Consider the following 18,491-nt stretch of genomic DNA (forward strand, 5'->3'; position numbering starts at 1 on the left):
CAAAATTAAGCACTTTCTTGCATGACAGCAGTTTGAAACAGTAATCCATGCCTTTCTAACTGTTCGGCTGGATTACTGTAATTCTCTTTATTATGGGGTGAGGCGATCTTCTGCTTTTCGACTGCAGCTAGTTCAGAATGCTGCTGCACGTCTTTTAACTGGCACTCGTAGATGCGAGCATATCACCCCAGTTATATATTCACTTCATTGGCTCCCCGTGCATTTTAGGATCCATTTTAAGCTGCTTTTATTTGTTTTTAAATGTTTGTCCAATGCTGCCCCTCTGTACCTCTCTGAGCTTCTTCATCCATACATACCTTCCCGGTCCCTCAGGTCGGCAGACCAGCTCCTCCTGAGTGTGCCCAGGACTAATCGTAAGCTCAGAGGGGATCGGGCATTTGCTGTGGCAGCACCAAAATTGTGGAATGAGTTGGCTTTACATGTTAGACAGGCACCTTCCTTATCTGTTTTTAAATCATGTCTTAAAGCATCTTTATTTACCTTGGCTTTCAGCACAGCAGGACTTGTTGATGTCTCTTAATCTGTTTGTTATTAATCATATTAATTTTTTCTTTTTAAGGTATTCTATATGTAATTTAACTGTTTTCTCTTGTTTTATATTTGTAGCACTTTGGCCAACATTGTTGGATGTAAACTGCGTTATAAATAAAGATGCTATGCTATGCTATTCGACTTTTAAATATGCTAGGAACCACAAGTAAGCCTGCAGTGTAAGAGCTCTAATGAGGTGATGTGGTACTATAAGGTCATTAAGGTAAGATGGGGCCTGGTTATTCAAGACCTTGTATGTGAGGAGCAGGATTTTAAATTAGATTCTGCATTGAGCCAATCAAGAGAAGCCAAATTAGGAGAAATATGCTATCTCTTTCTAGTAAACACATTAAATTAGGAAACCCATTCTATATAGAGTTCTGCACACTGTTCTTAAACTAATCTGAAGGCCACACAAAGTTTGGAGGTCTGTAGCAATTGACTTGGTAGGAAATTGATGCCGGAGCATCAGCGCTGTGATTTTTTGTGGCCATTTCCTGACTGAGTTGCTGCTGTTCTCAATAGAATCCACTTTGTTATATTACCACTAACAGCTGACTGTTATTCAACTTAAAAAATAGATTAATTGTTGCCTCTGAAATCCAGTTTTTGCAAGCATCTGCAGAGACAGGTCAGACAGAACAGACAGCATGCTAACCCAAAGCTAGAAAGCTGAGTTCATGCTGGCCCTAGCCCAGCAGCCAGAGCATGATGTTCAACAGGTAACGGAGTAAGTGATGAGAGGTTAGGTTTGCATTTCTACTAATACATGTTTGTGCAGAAGAATCATTGTGAAGTCCTTTTAGGCTGGTTATCAACTTTGTTTTGTGTTTTAACACCATAGAAAGATTGCATGTATGTCCTCATTATGATATGGATTTGCATTTCAGTTTATTCTACGGAGTAATGAGAAAGCAATGTATCAAGTAGTGTAACAAATCACTTTACTATCCATTACTATCAAAACACTTTGATAGTAATGTAATGTACTGTCATGTAAGTGATACTTTTAAGGAAAAAAGTAATGGCTAATACACAACTTTTTAAACGAACAACCCCATCACCATACCATTATGAAGCCTACACCTGAACATTTTATATACTGTCACATTGGTGTTTTGATGAGCAAAGGGTCAGTGTGATTATGAAGGTTTAAAATGAAATGTATAATTAAGAATTGCTCTTTTACGGTGTTGGTTATGAAAGAAATTGTTTGAAGTTGTTTGATCAACTAACAGAGGGCTGAACTCAAAGACACCCTGAAAACGAAAGTGAAAACCAGACAAGATGGTAAATGCTTTGCTGACATTTTATTGCAGCAATTCAAAATTGTATTCAGTAGTTTGCATGGCTCATGCCTGCTTGTATGCATTCCTGATAAATGTCCTTATGAGACAATGGAAGGTGTCCTGGGGGATTGCCTCCCACTTCTGGACTGAGCTTCTGGACAGTCTAACCTTACAGCATAGACGGAATCATCCCAGAGGTGTTGTACTGGATTTAGGTCAGGAAAGCGTGGTGGCCTAAATCCAATACAACACGTCTGAGATGTGGTATCAATTTCTTCATTCTCCAGGAACGGTCCCCATACTCTCGCCACAAGAGGCTGGGTATTGTTGCACACTAGGAAGAACCAAGGACCCACTGCAGCACTGTAGGGCCAGACAATGGGTCTAAGGATTAAATTGTGATACCTAATGGCAGTCAGGGTTTTGTTGCCTAGCACATAGAGGCCTATGTCTCTGTTCATGGTAATGTCTCATCAGATTATCATTGATCCACCCCCAAATGTGATGAGCAATGTTACTGGCATCTCTGAACTATGAAAAGCACATGGTACCATTGGTGAACCTGCCAATTCTGGTATTCTATGGCAATGCCAGTTGGGTTCCACAGTGCTAGACAGTGTGCACAGGGCCAACTTAGGGACAAAGTCAGCATCAGGCATGTCCCTGCAGGTCCAAGTAATTTACAGGCTGCACAGCACCTTGGCAGGCTGCCAGTTTGCAGTAGATCTCTAGGAAGTGTCTACAGATCTACTGCGTAGCTCGGTGAATAAATCTCTCTATTTTTAAGAAGTAGTCACTAAATAAGCCCATACACTAATAATGAGGCTTCGGGATGCTTCATTTTTCCAATGTGAAATTCGTTTTTCAGCTTACTAAGCTCCCACACAGTTGAAAGACAACTGACTTTGTATTCATGACAGTATGAAGCAAATTCATGCAACAAAAATTACACTGAGGCCAACTACAGGGGTTTATTGACACTGCTAAGACAACTTAGGTGGGTCATTGGCACCTGTTTACAGTAAGGACACCTGCACAATCATTAGTCATATCAAGATCATCATGGACCGATTGTGGCTTTGTGTTTGACATTTAGTCTGTTAGTTTCTTTTAGCTCATTGTCTTTCAACCATGAGAATATTGTTCTAGAGCCAAGGAAAAAAGCAAACGCTAGCTAGAGAAACTGCCATGCAAATTTTGCTCATGGAATGGATGTGGGCAAAGCCAAAAGCAAACAAATATTTTTCTTCCTGCAAATCTCCAATCATTTCCATTTAATGAAAGAATTTTTTTAAAATGTTATCTTTTAGAATAATGTTGCAAATTTAACTTCAACTATAAGCCAGTTTTTAATTAGTAAAATGCAGCTTTGTATTATCGTGTGCATACACAGGTTTGCACTCGTATACTAGGTAATTAAATGCACGTTTGCACATTTATGCCCATGCACAAATGCACACGTTCTTATTTAGTTTCAAAGTGAGCTGTCTTATGAATGGTGGCTGTCATCTCTCACAGTTTGATTTGGTGTGTCTACAAACACTTGGTTGCTGAGAAGCCTTGACGCAGTTTGTGCACACCCTCTCCATATCTCACAATCAATCCATTCAAACTGTTTGGCTCACCATATCAAACTCAGAGCTCTTGCATTCTGAATCAAAGAATAGAAAATGTGTTCGGGGATTGAAAAAGAACAGGAATCTTTAGAATTTCCTGGGTGCTATCAGAGGACGGGCCATTTAGCGACGATAAATTAAAAGCAAGATTAGTTGGGAAAGATTAGATATAAAGTAGTACTTTTATTGTTGTGGGTTACCACTGTTCTGCTAATAACAAGCTTTCATTGAATGCCCTTTCACAAACACCTGTTTCTATGGTTTTGACAGATCCACATTGTTCAAACAGGCTAAAATTACACAAAACACTCCTCCAGCAGAAAGAGGTTTTATTTTTAATTACAGTCACTTTGCAGTTAAAGCAAACACAATTACACAAAGAGTTTTCTGAATTTTGGTTGAGATTCACAGATTCTAAATAAATTAAGTGCATGTTTAAAAGCAGCGATATGGTGCTTCAGGTAAGTACAGTTTGGGAATATATGTTTGTTTTCTGCAATTGTTATCGATGTTCATAATATCACTTTGTTGTCTATGTTGCTGCAAACCCTTTTCTGTGTGAAATGTCTATATTTCATATTTCTCTGACAATATTTTGGGAGCCTTTTCGGGTCAAGGTACAACAAGTGTGCTAATATTATTTTCAAGCCAGGATTTGCATAAGAAATCATAAAATACTCATATTAGTGCAAAGTATTATGTAAAAGCTTAATAAAACCTGTGCAATGTTAACACTTAACACATAGCTGTCAAGTAATCAAAATAGGAATTATTTGGGGGATTGTTTCACCTTGTGTTTTTTCTATGCATGAACTATAAAAACAGAGTCCATGCAGTCATCCATATGAAAACATTTTATTTATTTTTTATTTGTTTATCTTGTCTGTGCAGTAGGAAACAAAAGTGGACTAACTTCACCAGGTTATTTATTTGTTCAGAGAAGTTGTTGATGTTGCTATTCAGCAGTATGTAGTGAATGCAATGTAGTGTCACTTCAAATTGTGAAATGGATAATTTAATGCACTGATTTGTGTTCATGAAAAAAAAAAGATCTCAGTTTGAACTTAAATATAGTGTTTATGGAGTTCCCTGGGTCATGATTTACATCTGGGACTGTCATAAAATACAAAAATATGATTGCTCCATATGTAGCTACTTAGTGAATTTTAAGGCCTGCACTACTCTGGGCCAGCAGTAGTTCAATTACTTGGAATTGTTAGTCTGTCATTGATCCCGCTTATCGGTTCCACTTGCACCTGCGCACAGCTGATTTCAGTTCTTGTGGCAGTCTGCAGAGTGGATATGGACACTTTTATTACTTTTATTTTTATTGCACAAAAGGAAGAGAGTGGGGTGGTTAAGTGCAAACTGCATCCAGGACAGAAACAATCACTTTATGTTGCTAACACAACTTCAGCTCTTTGCAAGCACCTGCACAGACAGCATGCTAATGTTAAGCCATCCAAGAAGCCAAAGTAATGCCAAACCTGAGTGAATGCCGACCCCTGCCCAGCAGCCAGACCCTGAACCTCAACAGGTAACAAATTGATAAGCAGTCAGGCTGCAGCCGCTTTTTCTACCCGTTCATGTTTCTAAAGCAGAATCACTGTGGTGAGCGCCTAGAAGCCTCTTTGTGCTGGTTTCCATCTTTGCTTTGTGCTGTCGGCTTCATCCCTAAATACTAAGAGAAAGATCATATGTGTACCTCATTAGGATAGGAATTTGTGTTGACCAGTGGGATTGTAGCTTATATGTTTATATTGTTTAATGGTAATAATGAGACAATACATTGTCAATTAATGTAAAGAGTAGTTACTTTCTCCTGGGAGTAATTAATTACTCCAGTACTTTTAAGAAAACTGTTCTGTGTAGTATGTGCAATGCATTACTTTGTACATGCAGTTAATTTGCATGAATGTAATGTCTGACATGCTCCTTAGCGATGGTGGTGGCTTTCAAAGTGGAGGCAATGCAAACCCAATGAGAATCAATAAGTGATATTGATAATAGAATTGAAATTGCTAAATTCTTATTAATTACCATCCCTACTTGGTATGAGCTCTTTGTGGTGCATTTTCATCTGCATTTTGGTTATTTCTACCCAAAGGACATTTTACAGAAACCTTGTAGTTTATTCTGATGCAACTATGCACACCAAAGCTGTGCTGTCATGTTCTTTAGAGAGAGAAAACGCTTTCTTCTGACAGCCTCTCCAAACAACTCATACTTGTTCAGTCTTTTTCTGATTTTACTGTCTTTAACATTTAGCAAGTGAGTCCTGCAGATTCTGAGATATAGCTCTTGGGCTTTTTGCAGTTTCTCTGATTGTTGCATGATCTGATCTTGAGTTAAATTTGCTTTTACGTCCAAACCTGGGAAGAGAGTCATGTGATTTGATTCTTTTCCACTTGCGAATAATCTCTCTCAGTGCAGAATGACGGAGGTCAAATTGTTTGGAAATTACCTTCTTGGTTTGATGGGAAGTAACAGATGTTTGTTTATGCTCACTGCTAAAACCTTTCCCCCTCAGCACTGTGTTAACAGACATCTGAATGTCCCACACCAGCAAACTGCCAACATTTCTGCTTTTATGGAGGTGCTCACACTTGCTGATCGTCAGTTAATCATGTGAATGTGATTATCAGCAACTGGCTGCTACTTACCCTCTTAATTCTAATGGAAGCAGTAAGGCTTTACTGAGGCTTTTACTAACTGCTTTTGTATTTTAGCTTAGTCTTTGTTAAATAAGACAGTTTAGTATGTCATATGTCGTAGTTCCTCTAAGGTTTTACCTAATGTAAGAAATAAAACAGGTGTACCTTCTTTTTCAAGTGACTGTACTTTGGTGATTGCCATTTAATAATATAATAATAAGGGGAAAAAACGTGATGGTAATGATAAACAGTGTTCAGCAGTTAAAAAATGACCTCCAGCTCTGTCGGTTATATTGTGAAAGCCCGGCACACCCACACAGGTGTTATGAATTATTTGGGTTTCATGATATCTAAGCTGAGAAACCACTGTTGAAACTAAGCACATTATCACAAAGGAATAATAAGTAAATTGTTAAGAAAAACAAAGTTTAACTGGATTATAAATTACAACATGGCATTAAAGAAGAAGAATGACTTGCAAATAAACTCGGGTGAGTAAGAGTGATGTCATGTCCACGCAACAATGGTGTTAATGTGCAGAATCTTTAAATTGCTGCTTATGGGGGCAGTAATAATAATACAAAGTAAATCTGCTTTTGAGAGGTTATTCAGCTAATTCTCAACAGGTTCGTATTTTTTAGGTGCAACCCTCCCATATGACAGCTAAAACCACTTTAATTATTCATTCCTTTTAAACAAGCCACAAGAAGACCCTGTCTCAAAGAAAGTAGGTTTTGGGAGGAAAGCATCAGTAATTTTTTGCAAATAGTTATTCAAATGGAAAAACCAGACATGTAGTGAAGAGCAGTCTGAGTTAGACAAATGCGTAAGCCAGAATTATTTTACTATTCAATATCTCCCTTTTTGCAGCTCAGTGGAGAAACACAAGCAAACACTAACTGTAGGTAATATTAAATTTCATTCTGCTGAAGCATCATATTACTTCAGTGGATGCCTGTGCAAATATTCTTAACACAGAAAAGAGTCTATGGTTTCTCTTGGGGTTCTTACACGGAAATCCTTTTAGAAGCAAAATGAAATATTACACCAGCTTTGTATGTGAGCACACCGGAACGCTAACATGTTAACATCAAACTGTGACTTTAATGGTATATACAAACATTATTATCTTAATTGTTTAGTAATTAATGTTTTTGTTTAAACAGCATCTCCTTCCATGTTCTTGAGTAGACAGTGATGGAAATACGCAGATTAGTGGTTTACGTTAAAGTGACACACATTTAAAATCTCACTTAATTCGTGGTGACTAACATATTAGATTAAAAATGTTCTTACAGCATAACCAATAACAGCAGTGCTGTAGAAAACAATGAGTCATTAAGTATGGCATTATTAGATTTTTGAGAAGAAGCAGCTGTTTATTATCATCCATACTGGGGACAGGGGTTTGCTAATATACTTTATATCAAAGATCGGCATAGCTACCATGTTCTGCAAAGTCTGGTTTTGAAACCTAGAGCCCAGTATTTTTCCTCTCATTGTCATTGCTGTTTAAAACTAGATGTCACAAGTGAGGCGTGAATCTGCATGGTGCACTTATGTTGGCGACTTATCACTTACCTCCAACTCTAACTTCCTTGTGATGACAATCAGGACTACAATGTACAAAATGAACAGCATGTTGTTTTCAGTCAGCCTTTGAGCTTGCATTCAGGAAAGTGCTCATTAAAGTCATGGGTAACAGAAGCCAATGACTGTTTATATTTATAGACTTCACTACAAATGGACATGTTTTGAAGCTACATTTATCATTTAAACTCTGTGAGTTTGAGGGATAAATTTGATCTGTTACATCCACTTTTTTTTAGCACTATGTGAGAAGTTACTACTCACAGCTCAGACATCAATAATAATATGTTTCCTATTTTTAACATAAACGGCATAAAAATGGTACGTTTGTAATTATAGTCTTCAAATGGTAGTGAAGTAAAAAGTAGGAGTACAAACAAAAACCAGCAACACATGGAAACGTGATAAGAAAAGTATTCCTAACTAAAATTTTGTATTTGGCTACATAATCACTTACTTTAAACAGCAATTTTTATTTATTTAATCTGATCGCTTTGAATTCTCTCTCACCTAAACACTAAGGTTGGCTTGCAGTGTTTGAGGAGGTCTGAGCTAATCAGCAAAGACACACACACACACACACACACACACACACACACACACACACACACACAGAGAGAGAGAGAGAGAGAGAGGGAGAGCGAGAGAGAGAGAGAGAGTTGTCTGCATAAGTAAACATGGCTGCCTTATAAATATAAATTGCAGTCAATGGAGGTGGAATTCCTTTGCACTCACTCACCCAGCCACTAGTCCTCTTGGCTTCACTTTGAACACACCCGTAGCAGGTGCTTCCACTTGAACTAAGTGTGCAGTTGTGTTTTAGTCTGTGACTTTCAGGTTAAGTATAATTCTGCCAAAACCAAAAACCAACCAACCAAACAAACAAAAAAGCCTGAGAAGATTTGAGGAGACCTGGGTTTGGGGCTCAGTGACAGTCACCAGCAAGAAGCCGACTGACGGTTGCCCGCTGCCTGTTGCGCCTCACCTTCAGGCAGCAACCGGCCACTGGCTGGAAACAACACTGCATCTGCCAGCATCCAGTCAAGTCATTGACTCAAGAACATCAGAGCATCATTGCTGGGGTAAGACGTTGCTCTCTGTTAAACAGGGTCTTGGATGTTTCTGTAGCACAATCTTATTATAGGCCCATTATTTATAGGACATAAGCTGTATATCTGAGATATATATGTGTGTGTGTCTATAGTTTTCTTAGTAGTCTTGAACAGGTCGTGTAACCTAATTAGTGAAGTCCAGAGATTTTGACTCTGTTAAAAAGCAACAGTTATTAAAGGGAAAGGTTTAATTATTAAATACATTCCCTGTTCATAATATGAAAGTTAAGAGTAAAAATATTAAAAAGAAACATTCAAACATTCCTGAACCAACTGCAGGTTAGATTAAGCAAATAAATAAATACCCAGTCAAATATAAAAGGAAAAAAGAGACTGAGACCTGTTCTTCTTCTTTCATAAATCTCATGCAAATCTGAAAGTTTCCATTCAGAAAGGAAATATGCAAAATCTGGTCAGATAAAATGCTGTTGTCAGTTAGATGCCATAAACCACAGCAATAGACTGACTTTGAAACAAACACAAAAAACCCAACAGATTTCTTTCTGCTGTCACTGCGGGATGAGACGGGGGATTTCACTGTGGTTTTACTCAAAGGTGGAAATCAAATACGACTGCAACTACCTGAGACAGAAAGAAGAGAAATTCCAAAGAGGAATAACAGAAGGATTGTCTGCTCTGTTTCTTCCAAGGGTACAGGTGCATTTATATTCCTTTTCATGCCAAGCTAATCGATTATTTCTCAGAGGCCTTGTGACCTTGTTAGTATAGAAGTGTATGAAATTATTTTTGTCTCTGTTTAAAGCCACAGTTTAAATGTAGAATCTATATAAATCTTAACATCTCTTTTTAATTCATGGCACAGATAACAAGATAGCACAGATAATCACACGTAATAACATTGTACAAACAGTGGGGTAAGAAAAACAGAAAAGACCTTTCTATTCCCCCCCAAAATTTGCTATTCTCCCTTTATCAAAATATATAAACCACATCTCCTGATAATTTCATGCAATACTTGGTTACTTGATTCAGGAGGTTTGGTGTGAAATACTGGGGCAGGTTTTTACACAATCAAATAGTAGTTCTTTCCTGGTTGTCGGACCAGGTCTGAAGTCAAAAGTGTTTTTAAAGCTTTGAAACAGATATCATATCATATAAACACAGAAATAATGGCACACAATTTCATAGCTTTGCAATCAGTACACGTGAAAGGTAACAGTGATGATTGTGTAAAGAGTGAACAAACCCTAGCTCCTTTTTCACTTCCATTGAGGAGGGTGAGACTTGACTTCTCATGAACAATCTGCTGCCTCTGATCGCTCGGGAGACTGAAAATGATCCGGGATTCTCTTCTAAAGAAGCACGCTGACAGTTTGCTGACAGCTATTTCAGATTTGCAATAAGTTTCAAACCCACACAAGTTTAAAAATTACATTAAATAAACAAAAAGTAAAAGATTCATGTTTCCATGAACTGGTCATATGCAAATATGAACTAGTTGCATCTAGTTGCATCTAGAAAAAACAAGTTGATGGTTCAACCAAATCCTCTACATATGCCCTGTTATACATAGAGATTTGTTCCTTGTTCCTTCTTACATGTTTTTCTCTTCAGTGGCTTCACAGCCCATTTCCCTCAGACTTGCAGGATTTCAGTTATGTTGGGTCAAGTGCGAAATTGTCCGATAGATTCTGTATTTTTTTCTTTGTTTGTTTTGTTTTTAATTTTTATTTCTAGCATTTAAAGGTTAACCAGAGTGCCTGTTTGCCAGTGTGTGCTATGATCTGATAAAGTTATGAGTTGTGAATTGTGTCTCAAATAACATATATCATCACACTTTGTAAGGCAGCTGATGAAAAGGGTCATCCTTGTGTTTAAAATTTAAAAAACTGTTGTTTTTTTTGCTTGTTTGGGTTTTTTTTTCTTTCTTTAATCTTGTGATGATTTACAATTTAAACCCAGCGCTCAAGAAAACGCCCGAGGCCACGTAACGGCTGCCCTTATATCTGTCTTTGCTAGAACAGTGACAGGTTTATTTTTTTATCCCATTTTCAAGTTTTCCAATCTTTAGGTCCAACCCCAATTAAATGAGGTTTATTACCAGCATAATTAGCTCTAAGTAGACTCTTTGTCAAGATTAATTTAGACCAACATCAAAGCCATTTTCCTTTGATATTGGCTTAATGCCTGCACACCTGACTAACAGCAGATATGATCCACCATACATCCCCTAGCAGTGTTGGTGGTTGGAAAAATTTGTTAAAAATAGAGTTTAATGGGATCAGTATTATAAGGCAATGTAAGTACAAGTACGCGAAATAAACCTTTATTGCATTTCATAAAATAAGCACATAAACTGAAGCTAATTTATAACGTGAACAGAGCACCTGCACATGTCACTGCTGCAATAAAAAATCCCCTAAGGGAGCAATCTGCAGATCTAAATCTCCTCTTCCAACCAGCAGGCGTTTCTTTCAGAGCAACAGTCATATTAAGTAAGAAGAAGATGAAATTCCTTCAGTTTTTCTCTGAACAATGACTTCATGAGCAGGACCAAATTTCCCATGAGGAACAGGGAAAAAAAAAAAAGGGGGGGGGGGGGTGTCACATGGCAAACAGTCACTCTTGGCTGTATACGCTTCTTTAATACCAGACTGAAACGCTACCAGCATAACACTCAGTGTGTTTTGATTATGCCTTGATAGATGGCATCAGATCTAATCGCTGACCTTTTCTCTTTTTTTTGGTGCTTGAATGGATTCATCCAAGTTAAACAAGACCGGACATTTAGAGTTGTTTTAATCACTACTCATTAACTATAAATTAAACACTTACCTGTCTTCTTTCACAAAACTGTTCAACAATGCTGAATTGGCTCGCAGGTTAATATTTAGCTAGATTGGCTCCACTGGTTTGGAAATTTCACCACTTTCATTTTAGGAAAAGAATTTTTCCACATAAAAATAGGGCAATTTGGATAAAAAAAACAAAAATCTCTTTGCGCAGCTATAACCATACAAAACTTAAGACAGTGATACAAACTTCACCTCACATAATCATCGTATTTATGTTAAATAAGACCAAGCAGGTGGAAAAAATATGGTTCCCAGGGAGGGCGCCAGCATGGATGGAGTCCCATTCCTTCTGATTCCAAGGCTGACTTTGCTGAGTAAATGGAGCAAACTAATGCTCCTGAAATGAATATCAGCATCTTGACCAAACTCATTTAGAGATCAGTCAGGGCCTTAATCCCTCTCTGCAGGGGTGGGTGTTTGTGTCTTTCTCTGGTGTCCCCGCTTCCTTTTGGAAGAAGGTAATATGGCTAAATTTGCTTTGCTAATGGGCTTAGCGCAAGCTGTTACAGAGCAGAGTTGACACACAGCAGCAGGCTTGGATACCAGTGGCTTTTAATCTGACAGACTGATGGAGTAAAAGGCATTGTGGGTGATATTTACGAGAAGTTTAGAGATAAAAGGAAGACTGTGGAGGCTATTTATCAATGGCATGCTGAGGTCCAAGAGCTAGAAGGGGGTTTTGTTTTCTTTTTGCAGTTGAAATTTCATTTAGTTGTGTTTGGCAATAGTGGAAATACAGTTTTAGCTTGTTCAGATTTTACATTTCTTTTTAGGTGAATATAGCCACGCAATCCAGGTTTTCCTATTGCAGGCTGATGCGCCTGACCTCAATAGGAGACCTGTTCATACAGCAGCTTCAGGTAGTGTGTAATCTGAAATCCCACATAACAGACAATAATTCTCCACTGAGTTGGTTTATTTTGATAATGGAAGGAGAGAATAGTTTCTGAGCTCGTATTGTGTGTGTGTGGTGATAAAATGACGACAGGTTAAACTGGGAAAACCTTACACGGAACAACAAAAATCTATTTAAAATAAGAGAACTGATAATGCCAAGTAAAAGCATTTTAACAAGAACAAGAGCAGGAAAAAAAATCAAAGGTACAAACAGCATAAACAACAAAACAGATAAGACCATGGTCAGTGCAGCACGGCTGAGAAATTCACGTTTGTTAAAGCTTTGCAAACTAATGGATTCTTTTTCTTTCGAGAGCTCTCATGTCTTTGTGGTTTATTTCAAAGTTACCCTTATTGTTGGTTTTGACTCGGTGGATGCCATATATCACTTTTGCAAATTTTACGAGACTTTAATTGTTTGCACTTTGACAATTTACATGGTGACTCTCCCTGAACATGTACTCTGTGGGAGTTTACTTCCTTTACTGTGGCATCAGCCACAGCTGCTGATAACCTGCTGCTATGTCCTCCCATTTACCAGCTGTGGCAGGTAAGCATTATGGGTGTCATAATCAAGATTACACTTGTGCTACAGCTTACAAACCTTCATAGGTGTACACTTTTAAAGGCCACCTCCTATTAAAGGGCTGTTTTCATAAAGCCTGCTCTTCATAAAACAGACATTTTGGCTGGGCAGATTTTATGCACGCTCTTCTCTCCACATTATCTAACTTCGATTTGATTAAAATCTCCAGCTGACAGTGGAGACAGAGGGCTGCAGAGACGGCACCTTGAAAGCCCGGGCAGACAGCAGAGCTGTTTCGGGTCTCAATACAAGTCACCTACCCCCATGAAACGAATCATTCTGGGCCAGTGACCCTCAAATAAGACTCAGTCAGATCCATTTTGCCCCACGCCTGTCAGCGCTGTGTGTGTTTTAACTGTTTTGAGGGTCAGTATCTCCATTAGACTTATAGAGCTTCTTATAGAGCCTACACCAGCACAGTCTAACCTCGGTTCTCTGCACATTCATGCACAACTCTGATGGAGATCATTGCAAAACTAAAGCAGCTGTCATTTTAGTATCTTGAGAAACAAAGGAGAGGAACTGTTTGAAAAGGTAACCATGACTTAAATCGTGATTTTTTTTGCATATTTTTTTGATTAAATTACTTAAAATGAACTAATGTCTGCTGCAGATTTAAGTGGCATGCACACCTGTTACCATGGGCTTATGTGACAGAGAGATCTTTCAGATTTTATGCTGCGCCGAATAGTTACAAACTTTTAAATCACGTCTCACTTCATTTGCAGTTCACAGGATAGAAGTTTAATGTGGCTTTTTGTGTTTCTTTTTCTCTCTCTCTCTCTCAGGACCAGTTATGTCAAACCCAGTGGGCAGCGTACCAGAAACCACATCGTATGGGTCTCGGATTGGGATGACAGAGGACTCCCTCTCCATCCTGGAGCAAAGCAGAGGCTGCGAAGACCCCTGGGAGATGGAGGAAACCAAACCAAATGTGGAAGCCCTGGAGCGGGGCATGCCAGGCGTCTACCTCTCCTGCTTCGACATGCTCCTCACAGAAGATGCTACTTGGCTGGTGAAAGTTTCAGAGGCCTCTTCAGCACTGGCTTTACCCATGAACCGCGTAGAACCCCGGGAGGAACCGGAGCAGTGCCCGGTCATTGATAGCCAGGAACAGGGGATCTCTCCTGGCCTGGAGGGGCAGGAGGAGGAGCGATCCCTGGAGCAGGTGCAGAGCATGGTTGTGGGAGAAGTACTGAAGGACATTGAAACAGCCTGCAAACTGCTCAACATCACCCCAGGTAGGCTGCTTTCCAGCACACCTGCAGCTGTGGCGAGTGTATTACAGCGTATAGCTGACAAAGAAACTGACCTTAAACAAAACATATTTCATCTCCCCCAAAATGCTGAAGTGTTTCTCTGTATTTGCAAATATAGAAGTATTGATTCAGATACTTAAGCTACTGGATCTTACTCGCAAAATCAACACATATTTGTGTGGACACAAGATGACAGAACTCCTAAATCATATCCTTACTGACGCAAAGCTGTGTTTGCCTGCTCCAGGATCTGTTTAATCCTGACCTTTGCAAAGGTACTCCTGGATTGTAATAGTGATGGTTCTTGCCTGCCAGTAGACGTGTACACAGTCTTAAGGGCGAGGCCTCTCCTGCTCATAAAGCAAACAGAGGAAGCGTTTTTCATGTATTGTATGGCTTCTAGCTGTTATAAACCTATGCAATCCCCAATCGTCTGTTCTACTGATTAAAACTGTTGTGGCATAAAAGCTTGATTATCTTGTGGTTTCAGCAGATTTATTATGAGTCAAAGGCAAACAAAATACAGACAGGGTAAAGGTGAAAACAATATTGATATATAAATGACTTATCTTGATCCATATGACATTAGTGTCACTAAAGAAATGGTCCAAGATAAGGTCATTTATTGCATTGGCAGCTGGAAGTTTTCTCACTGATTTCATATCTATTTCCGCCTGCAGATCCGATAGAGTGGAACACTGGGAATGTCCAGAAGTGGCTGCTCTGGACTGAACATCTCTACAGATTGCCCCATGCGGGAAAGGCCTTCCAGGAGCTGACGGGAAAGGATCTGTGCGCCATGAGCGAGGAGGAGTTTCACCAGCGTTCCCCGCAGTGTGGAGACACGCTGCACGCACACCTGGACATATGGAAGTCAGGTAATATTTATTTAACATGTTCAACATGTGCAACCTGCTGCACCCCCTGTGATGATTTTATTATCGGATATTTGGCTGCTGTGAACTTTTGAGCGGGTGCAAATTTTATTACTGCGTTCATGTGTGTTTGGGTGGGATTATTTGAAGTTCTAGCCTTTTCTTAGCTTGAACTTCTGCATCTGTTTACTTTCCAGCTGCATGGATGAAAGAGCGGTTTTCCATTGGAGACACTAAAACTACAGGTAAGATTCTTATGTTTGCATTAGCTGTCATGCATTCACACAAAAAATCCAACGCACAGTATAATTTTAACACTGTATTTTACATAGACGCCAATAACTATATGCTGCAGAATTTCAGTGAAAAATCAGGCTTTTGCATTGTGTATTTTCAGTGTCCTGATTAAAGGGCTCCTTGATCTTTTGGTCCCTCACGGTACAGAGCTTTTTCATTGAAACAATGCACAATGACCCTAAGGACTGAATGGTTTTGTTTTGCTGTGCAGGCAGTGAGGAGCTTTGGTCTGAGGCAGATTCATCTTGCTCAGGTCAACCTATTCATCTGTGGCAGTTTCTCAGAGAGCTCCTGCTCAAACCCCACAACTATGGACGTTGCATTCGCTGGCTCAATAAAGAAAAGGGTACTTTCATTTTCATTTCAGTTATTCTTTATTTGCTCTATTTAGTCCTTGAGCACATGAATAAAACTTAATTTACCTGGTGTTTTTAAATAAAAGCAGAAGAATGTGTATGACATTGTGCTATTACAATTTAAGTGATTTCTTCTTTTATTCTTCAGCTTAAAACAAAATGTATTTTTTTTACATTTCAATTTTTGTCGCAACTGCTTTTATCTCTTATTAGTTCATCTACTGTTTTATGGGCTCATCATACTGCTTTGAAGCTCCAAAATCATGACACATTAATTTTAAAAAATCAAAAAACAAACAGGAAATTTTGAATGAGAGTAAAGTTTTTCAATAAATTTGCATTATTACAATTTAAAAGTAATAATTGTAGGACAACACTATATAAAGGGGCCATGTGTATGCAAAATTAGTAAATAGAACAAATATAGTTATTTCATTCACTGTTCTTATTTTAAGGCAGATTTAAATCAGAACCTAAGAGTGTGCGCGCCTCCCTCCTTTTTTTCACACCCTGTAGTGCAATGGTACAAATTGGTACAAACACTACACAATAAAAATCAGCCACACACAATAAGAATATACCGTTAAAACGTATTTAAAGTGAAACCGCAATGGAATGAATGCCGGATGTATGTCAGGGTTTCGCTTATTGGGTTTGTTAATGCCTGAAAGGCAAAAAGCATGCCAAATGAAATATGAGTCCAAGTGGCGGACTTTTTATGTGTGCACATAAAGTGTAATCATCCACTGTTTTGCACGTGTTGTGTTGTGTGGTAATAACTGCTTTTGATTTCCACCAGGTATTTTCAAAATCGAAGACTCTGCTCACGTGGCGAGACTATGGGGACAACGAAAGAATCGACCTGCAATGAACTACGACAAGCTGAGCCGTTCCATACGTCAGTACTACAAGAAAGGCATCATCCGCAAGCCCGACGTGTCTCAGAGACTGGTCTACCAGTTTGTTCACCCAGTATGAGACTGCAAGCAAAGTGGGAGGAGAAGACAGAGGATGATGAGATGGGAACTCGGAAAATTACAAAGACAAATTGTGTCACCATGCACCTGAACACCTAATTCCTGAGACAAAAAGGTGACATGGAACATGTGCACTGAATTACCCCGATGGTACACACCTGACTGCCAACACTGAAGTAACAGCTGGCAGCTGCTGCAGTCTTATCTGTGCAAAGCCAGCCAGGAAGAGACAAAAACAGTGTAGCTGTTGAGGCTTTTTCCTGCTGCAAAATTAAAAAGAGAACAGAATAAAAAAACAAAGACAAAGCAAAACAGAAAAACAGTACATGAACTGCCTTATTATTTGCATGATCTGCCTGTTTATGTTTCCCTATTGTGATTTCCAAATATCTTGAGCTCAAATCAAAGCATTCCAACTGATGGCTCTTCGGTAAAAGCGTCTACAGCTGCACTGGCTTTGTCTGAACAGGAAACTCTTCTTATCTCATCTTGAAGCACCTGAGAAATGGACTTCCTCTTTTTAGGAATTGCCTCAAATCCTGCTGTGGAAGTGTAATAGGGACCCTTGTATATATGTTTGTTTTCTAATGTATAACTTCTGAAGTGTGATGCATTCCTCTTCGAATACCTTTATATAGTTTACCCTGCCTGGTCCATTTACACAGCCGTATACTGCAATTAATGCTGTGAGTCTTTGAAACCCAAAGTTTTCAAAATTTAATAAACCAAAAAGACTTGAAATGAATAATCATATACAAATGGAGACAAAATATGCAATAAAAATAAAGTTTTACCTGAGAATTGACGTGACATGTTGCACAAATTGATCATTCCTGGAATATGAAATGATTTTTTTCAGTGATTGCACTAGTTGGCAACTTGAAACACGGGATAAATTATTAAAACTCTTTTTTTTCTCCATTCTGTTTTATTAGTTGTTTATGCAACTTTGGATGGCAGAGGGCTGGAGCTCCCAGCTGTCATAGGATCAGAGAACACCCTGGACAGGTTGCCAGTCTGTCACCAACTAGTCATACTCATTCACACCTGCAGCCAAGTTAGGATCACCAGTTAACTCAGTAGTATATCCTCAAACACAGAGCCTCTTTAGCTGAGACCTAGACTAGCAGGGCAAAAATATGAAGTGAAAAATAAGCTGAATGAACATTTTGCTGGTTCTATTATGATAACCCATGATGCACTTTTAATAAGTTGGGTTTTTTTTACTTATAAAGTTAGGCAAGTACAGGGCGAACATGCAAATGAAACACAGAGAGGTCCCAGGCAACCACTAGAAACCGCTGCGAGTCACGGGTTAACTTTTGTTTTTAAATGCTCAATTGTCAAACGATGTCACGATCTCAGTGTCAACTTACTGCTGCACCTGTTAAACAATCAAAAAAGTCAAGATAAAAAATAATTCAACTGCACCATGACAACAAAACTGTAGGTAAACTTTTGAAATGAAAATTTCAAAAGTTTAGCATGTCATTCTTGCCATAAAGTCTGGACACAGAGTTTAATAATCTCACATAATCTCACTGGAGTTTTAGTAGCGGTTTGTTCTGTTGTTGCGGACGGCAGCAGGGTGAAAAGATGGTGGCTGTGGCGAGTA

General features: G+C 38.8%; 1 protein-coding gene across 1 annotated transcript; it reads left to right on the plus strand.

Moving 5' to 3' along the window:
- Positions 1-8,453: 8,453 nt before the first annotated feature.
- Positions 8,454-17,679, plus strand: spdef (SAM pointed domain containing ets transcription factor). Its single transcript, XM_086294303.1, has 6 exons — positions 8,454-8,783; positions 13,901-14,353; positions 15,052-15,249; positions 15,444-15,491; positions 15,755-15,889; positions 16,699-17,679. Exons 2-6 carry the CDS (start codon positions 13,909-13,911, stop codon positions 16,875-16,877), a joined length of 1,005 nt encoding a protein of 334 aa, XP_086150429.1. The 5' UTR covers positions 8,454-8,783; positions 13,901-13,908; the 3' UTR covers positions 16,878-17,679.
- Positions 17,680-18,491: the final 812 nt, after the last annotated feature.

The sequence above is a fragment of the Aulonocara sp. 'chitande type north' Nkhata Bay genome, linkage group LG5 (genome assembly GCF_057382095.1).
Source record: "Aulonocara sp. 'chitande type north' Nkhata Bay isolate Kocher_YH1m ecotype deep benthic linkage group LG5, A_spYH_male_GT1.1, whole genome shotgun sequence".
NCBI lineage: Eukaryota > Metazoa > Chordata > Actinopteri > Cichliformes > Cichlidae > Aulonocara > Aulonocara sp. 'chitande type north' Nkhata Bay.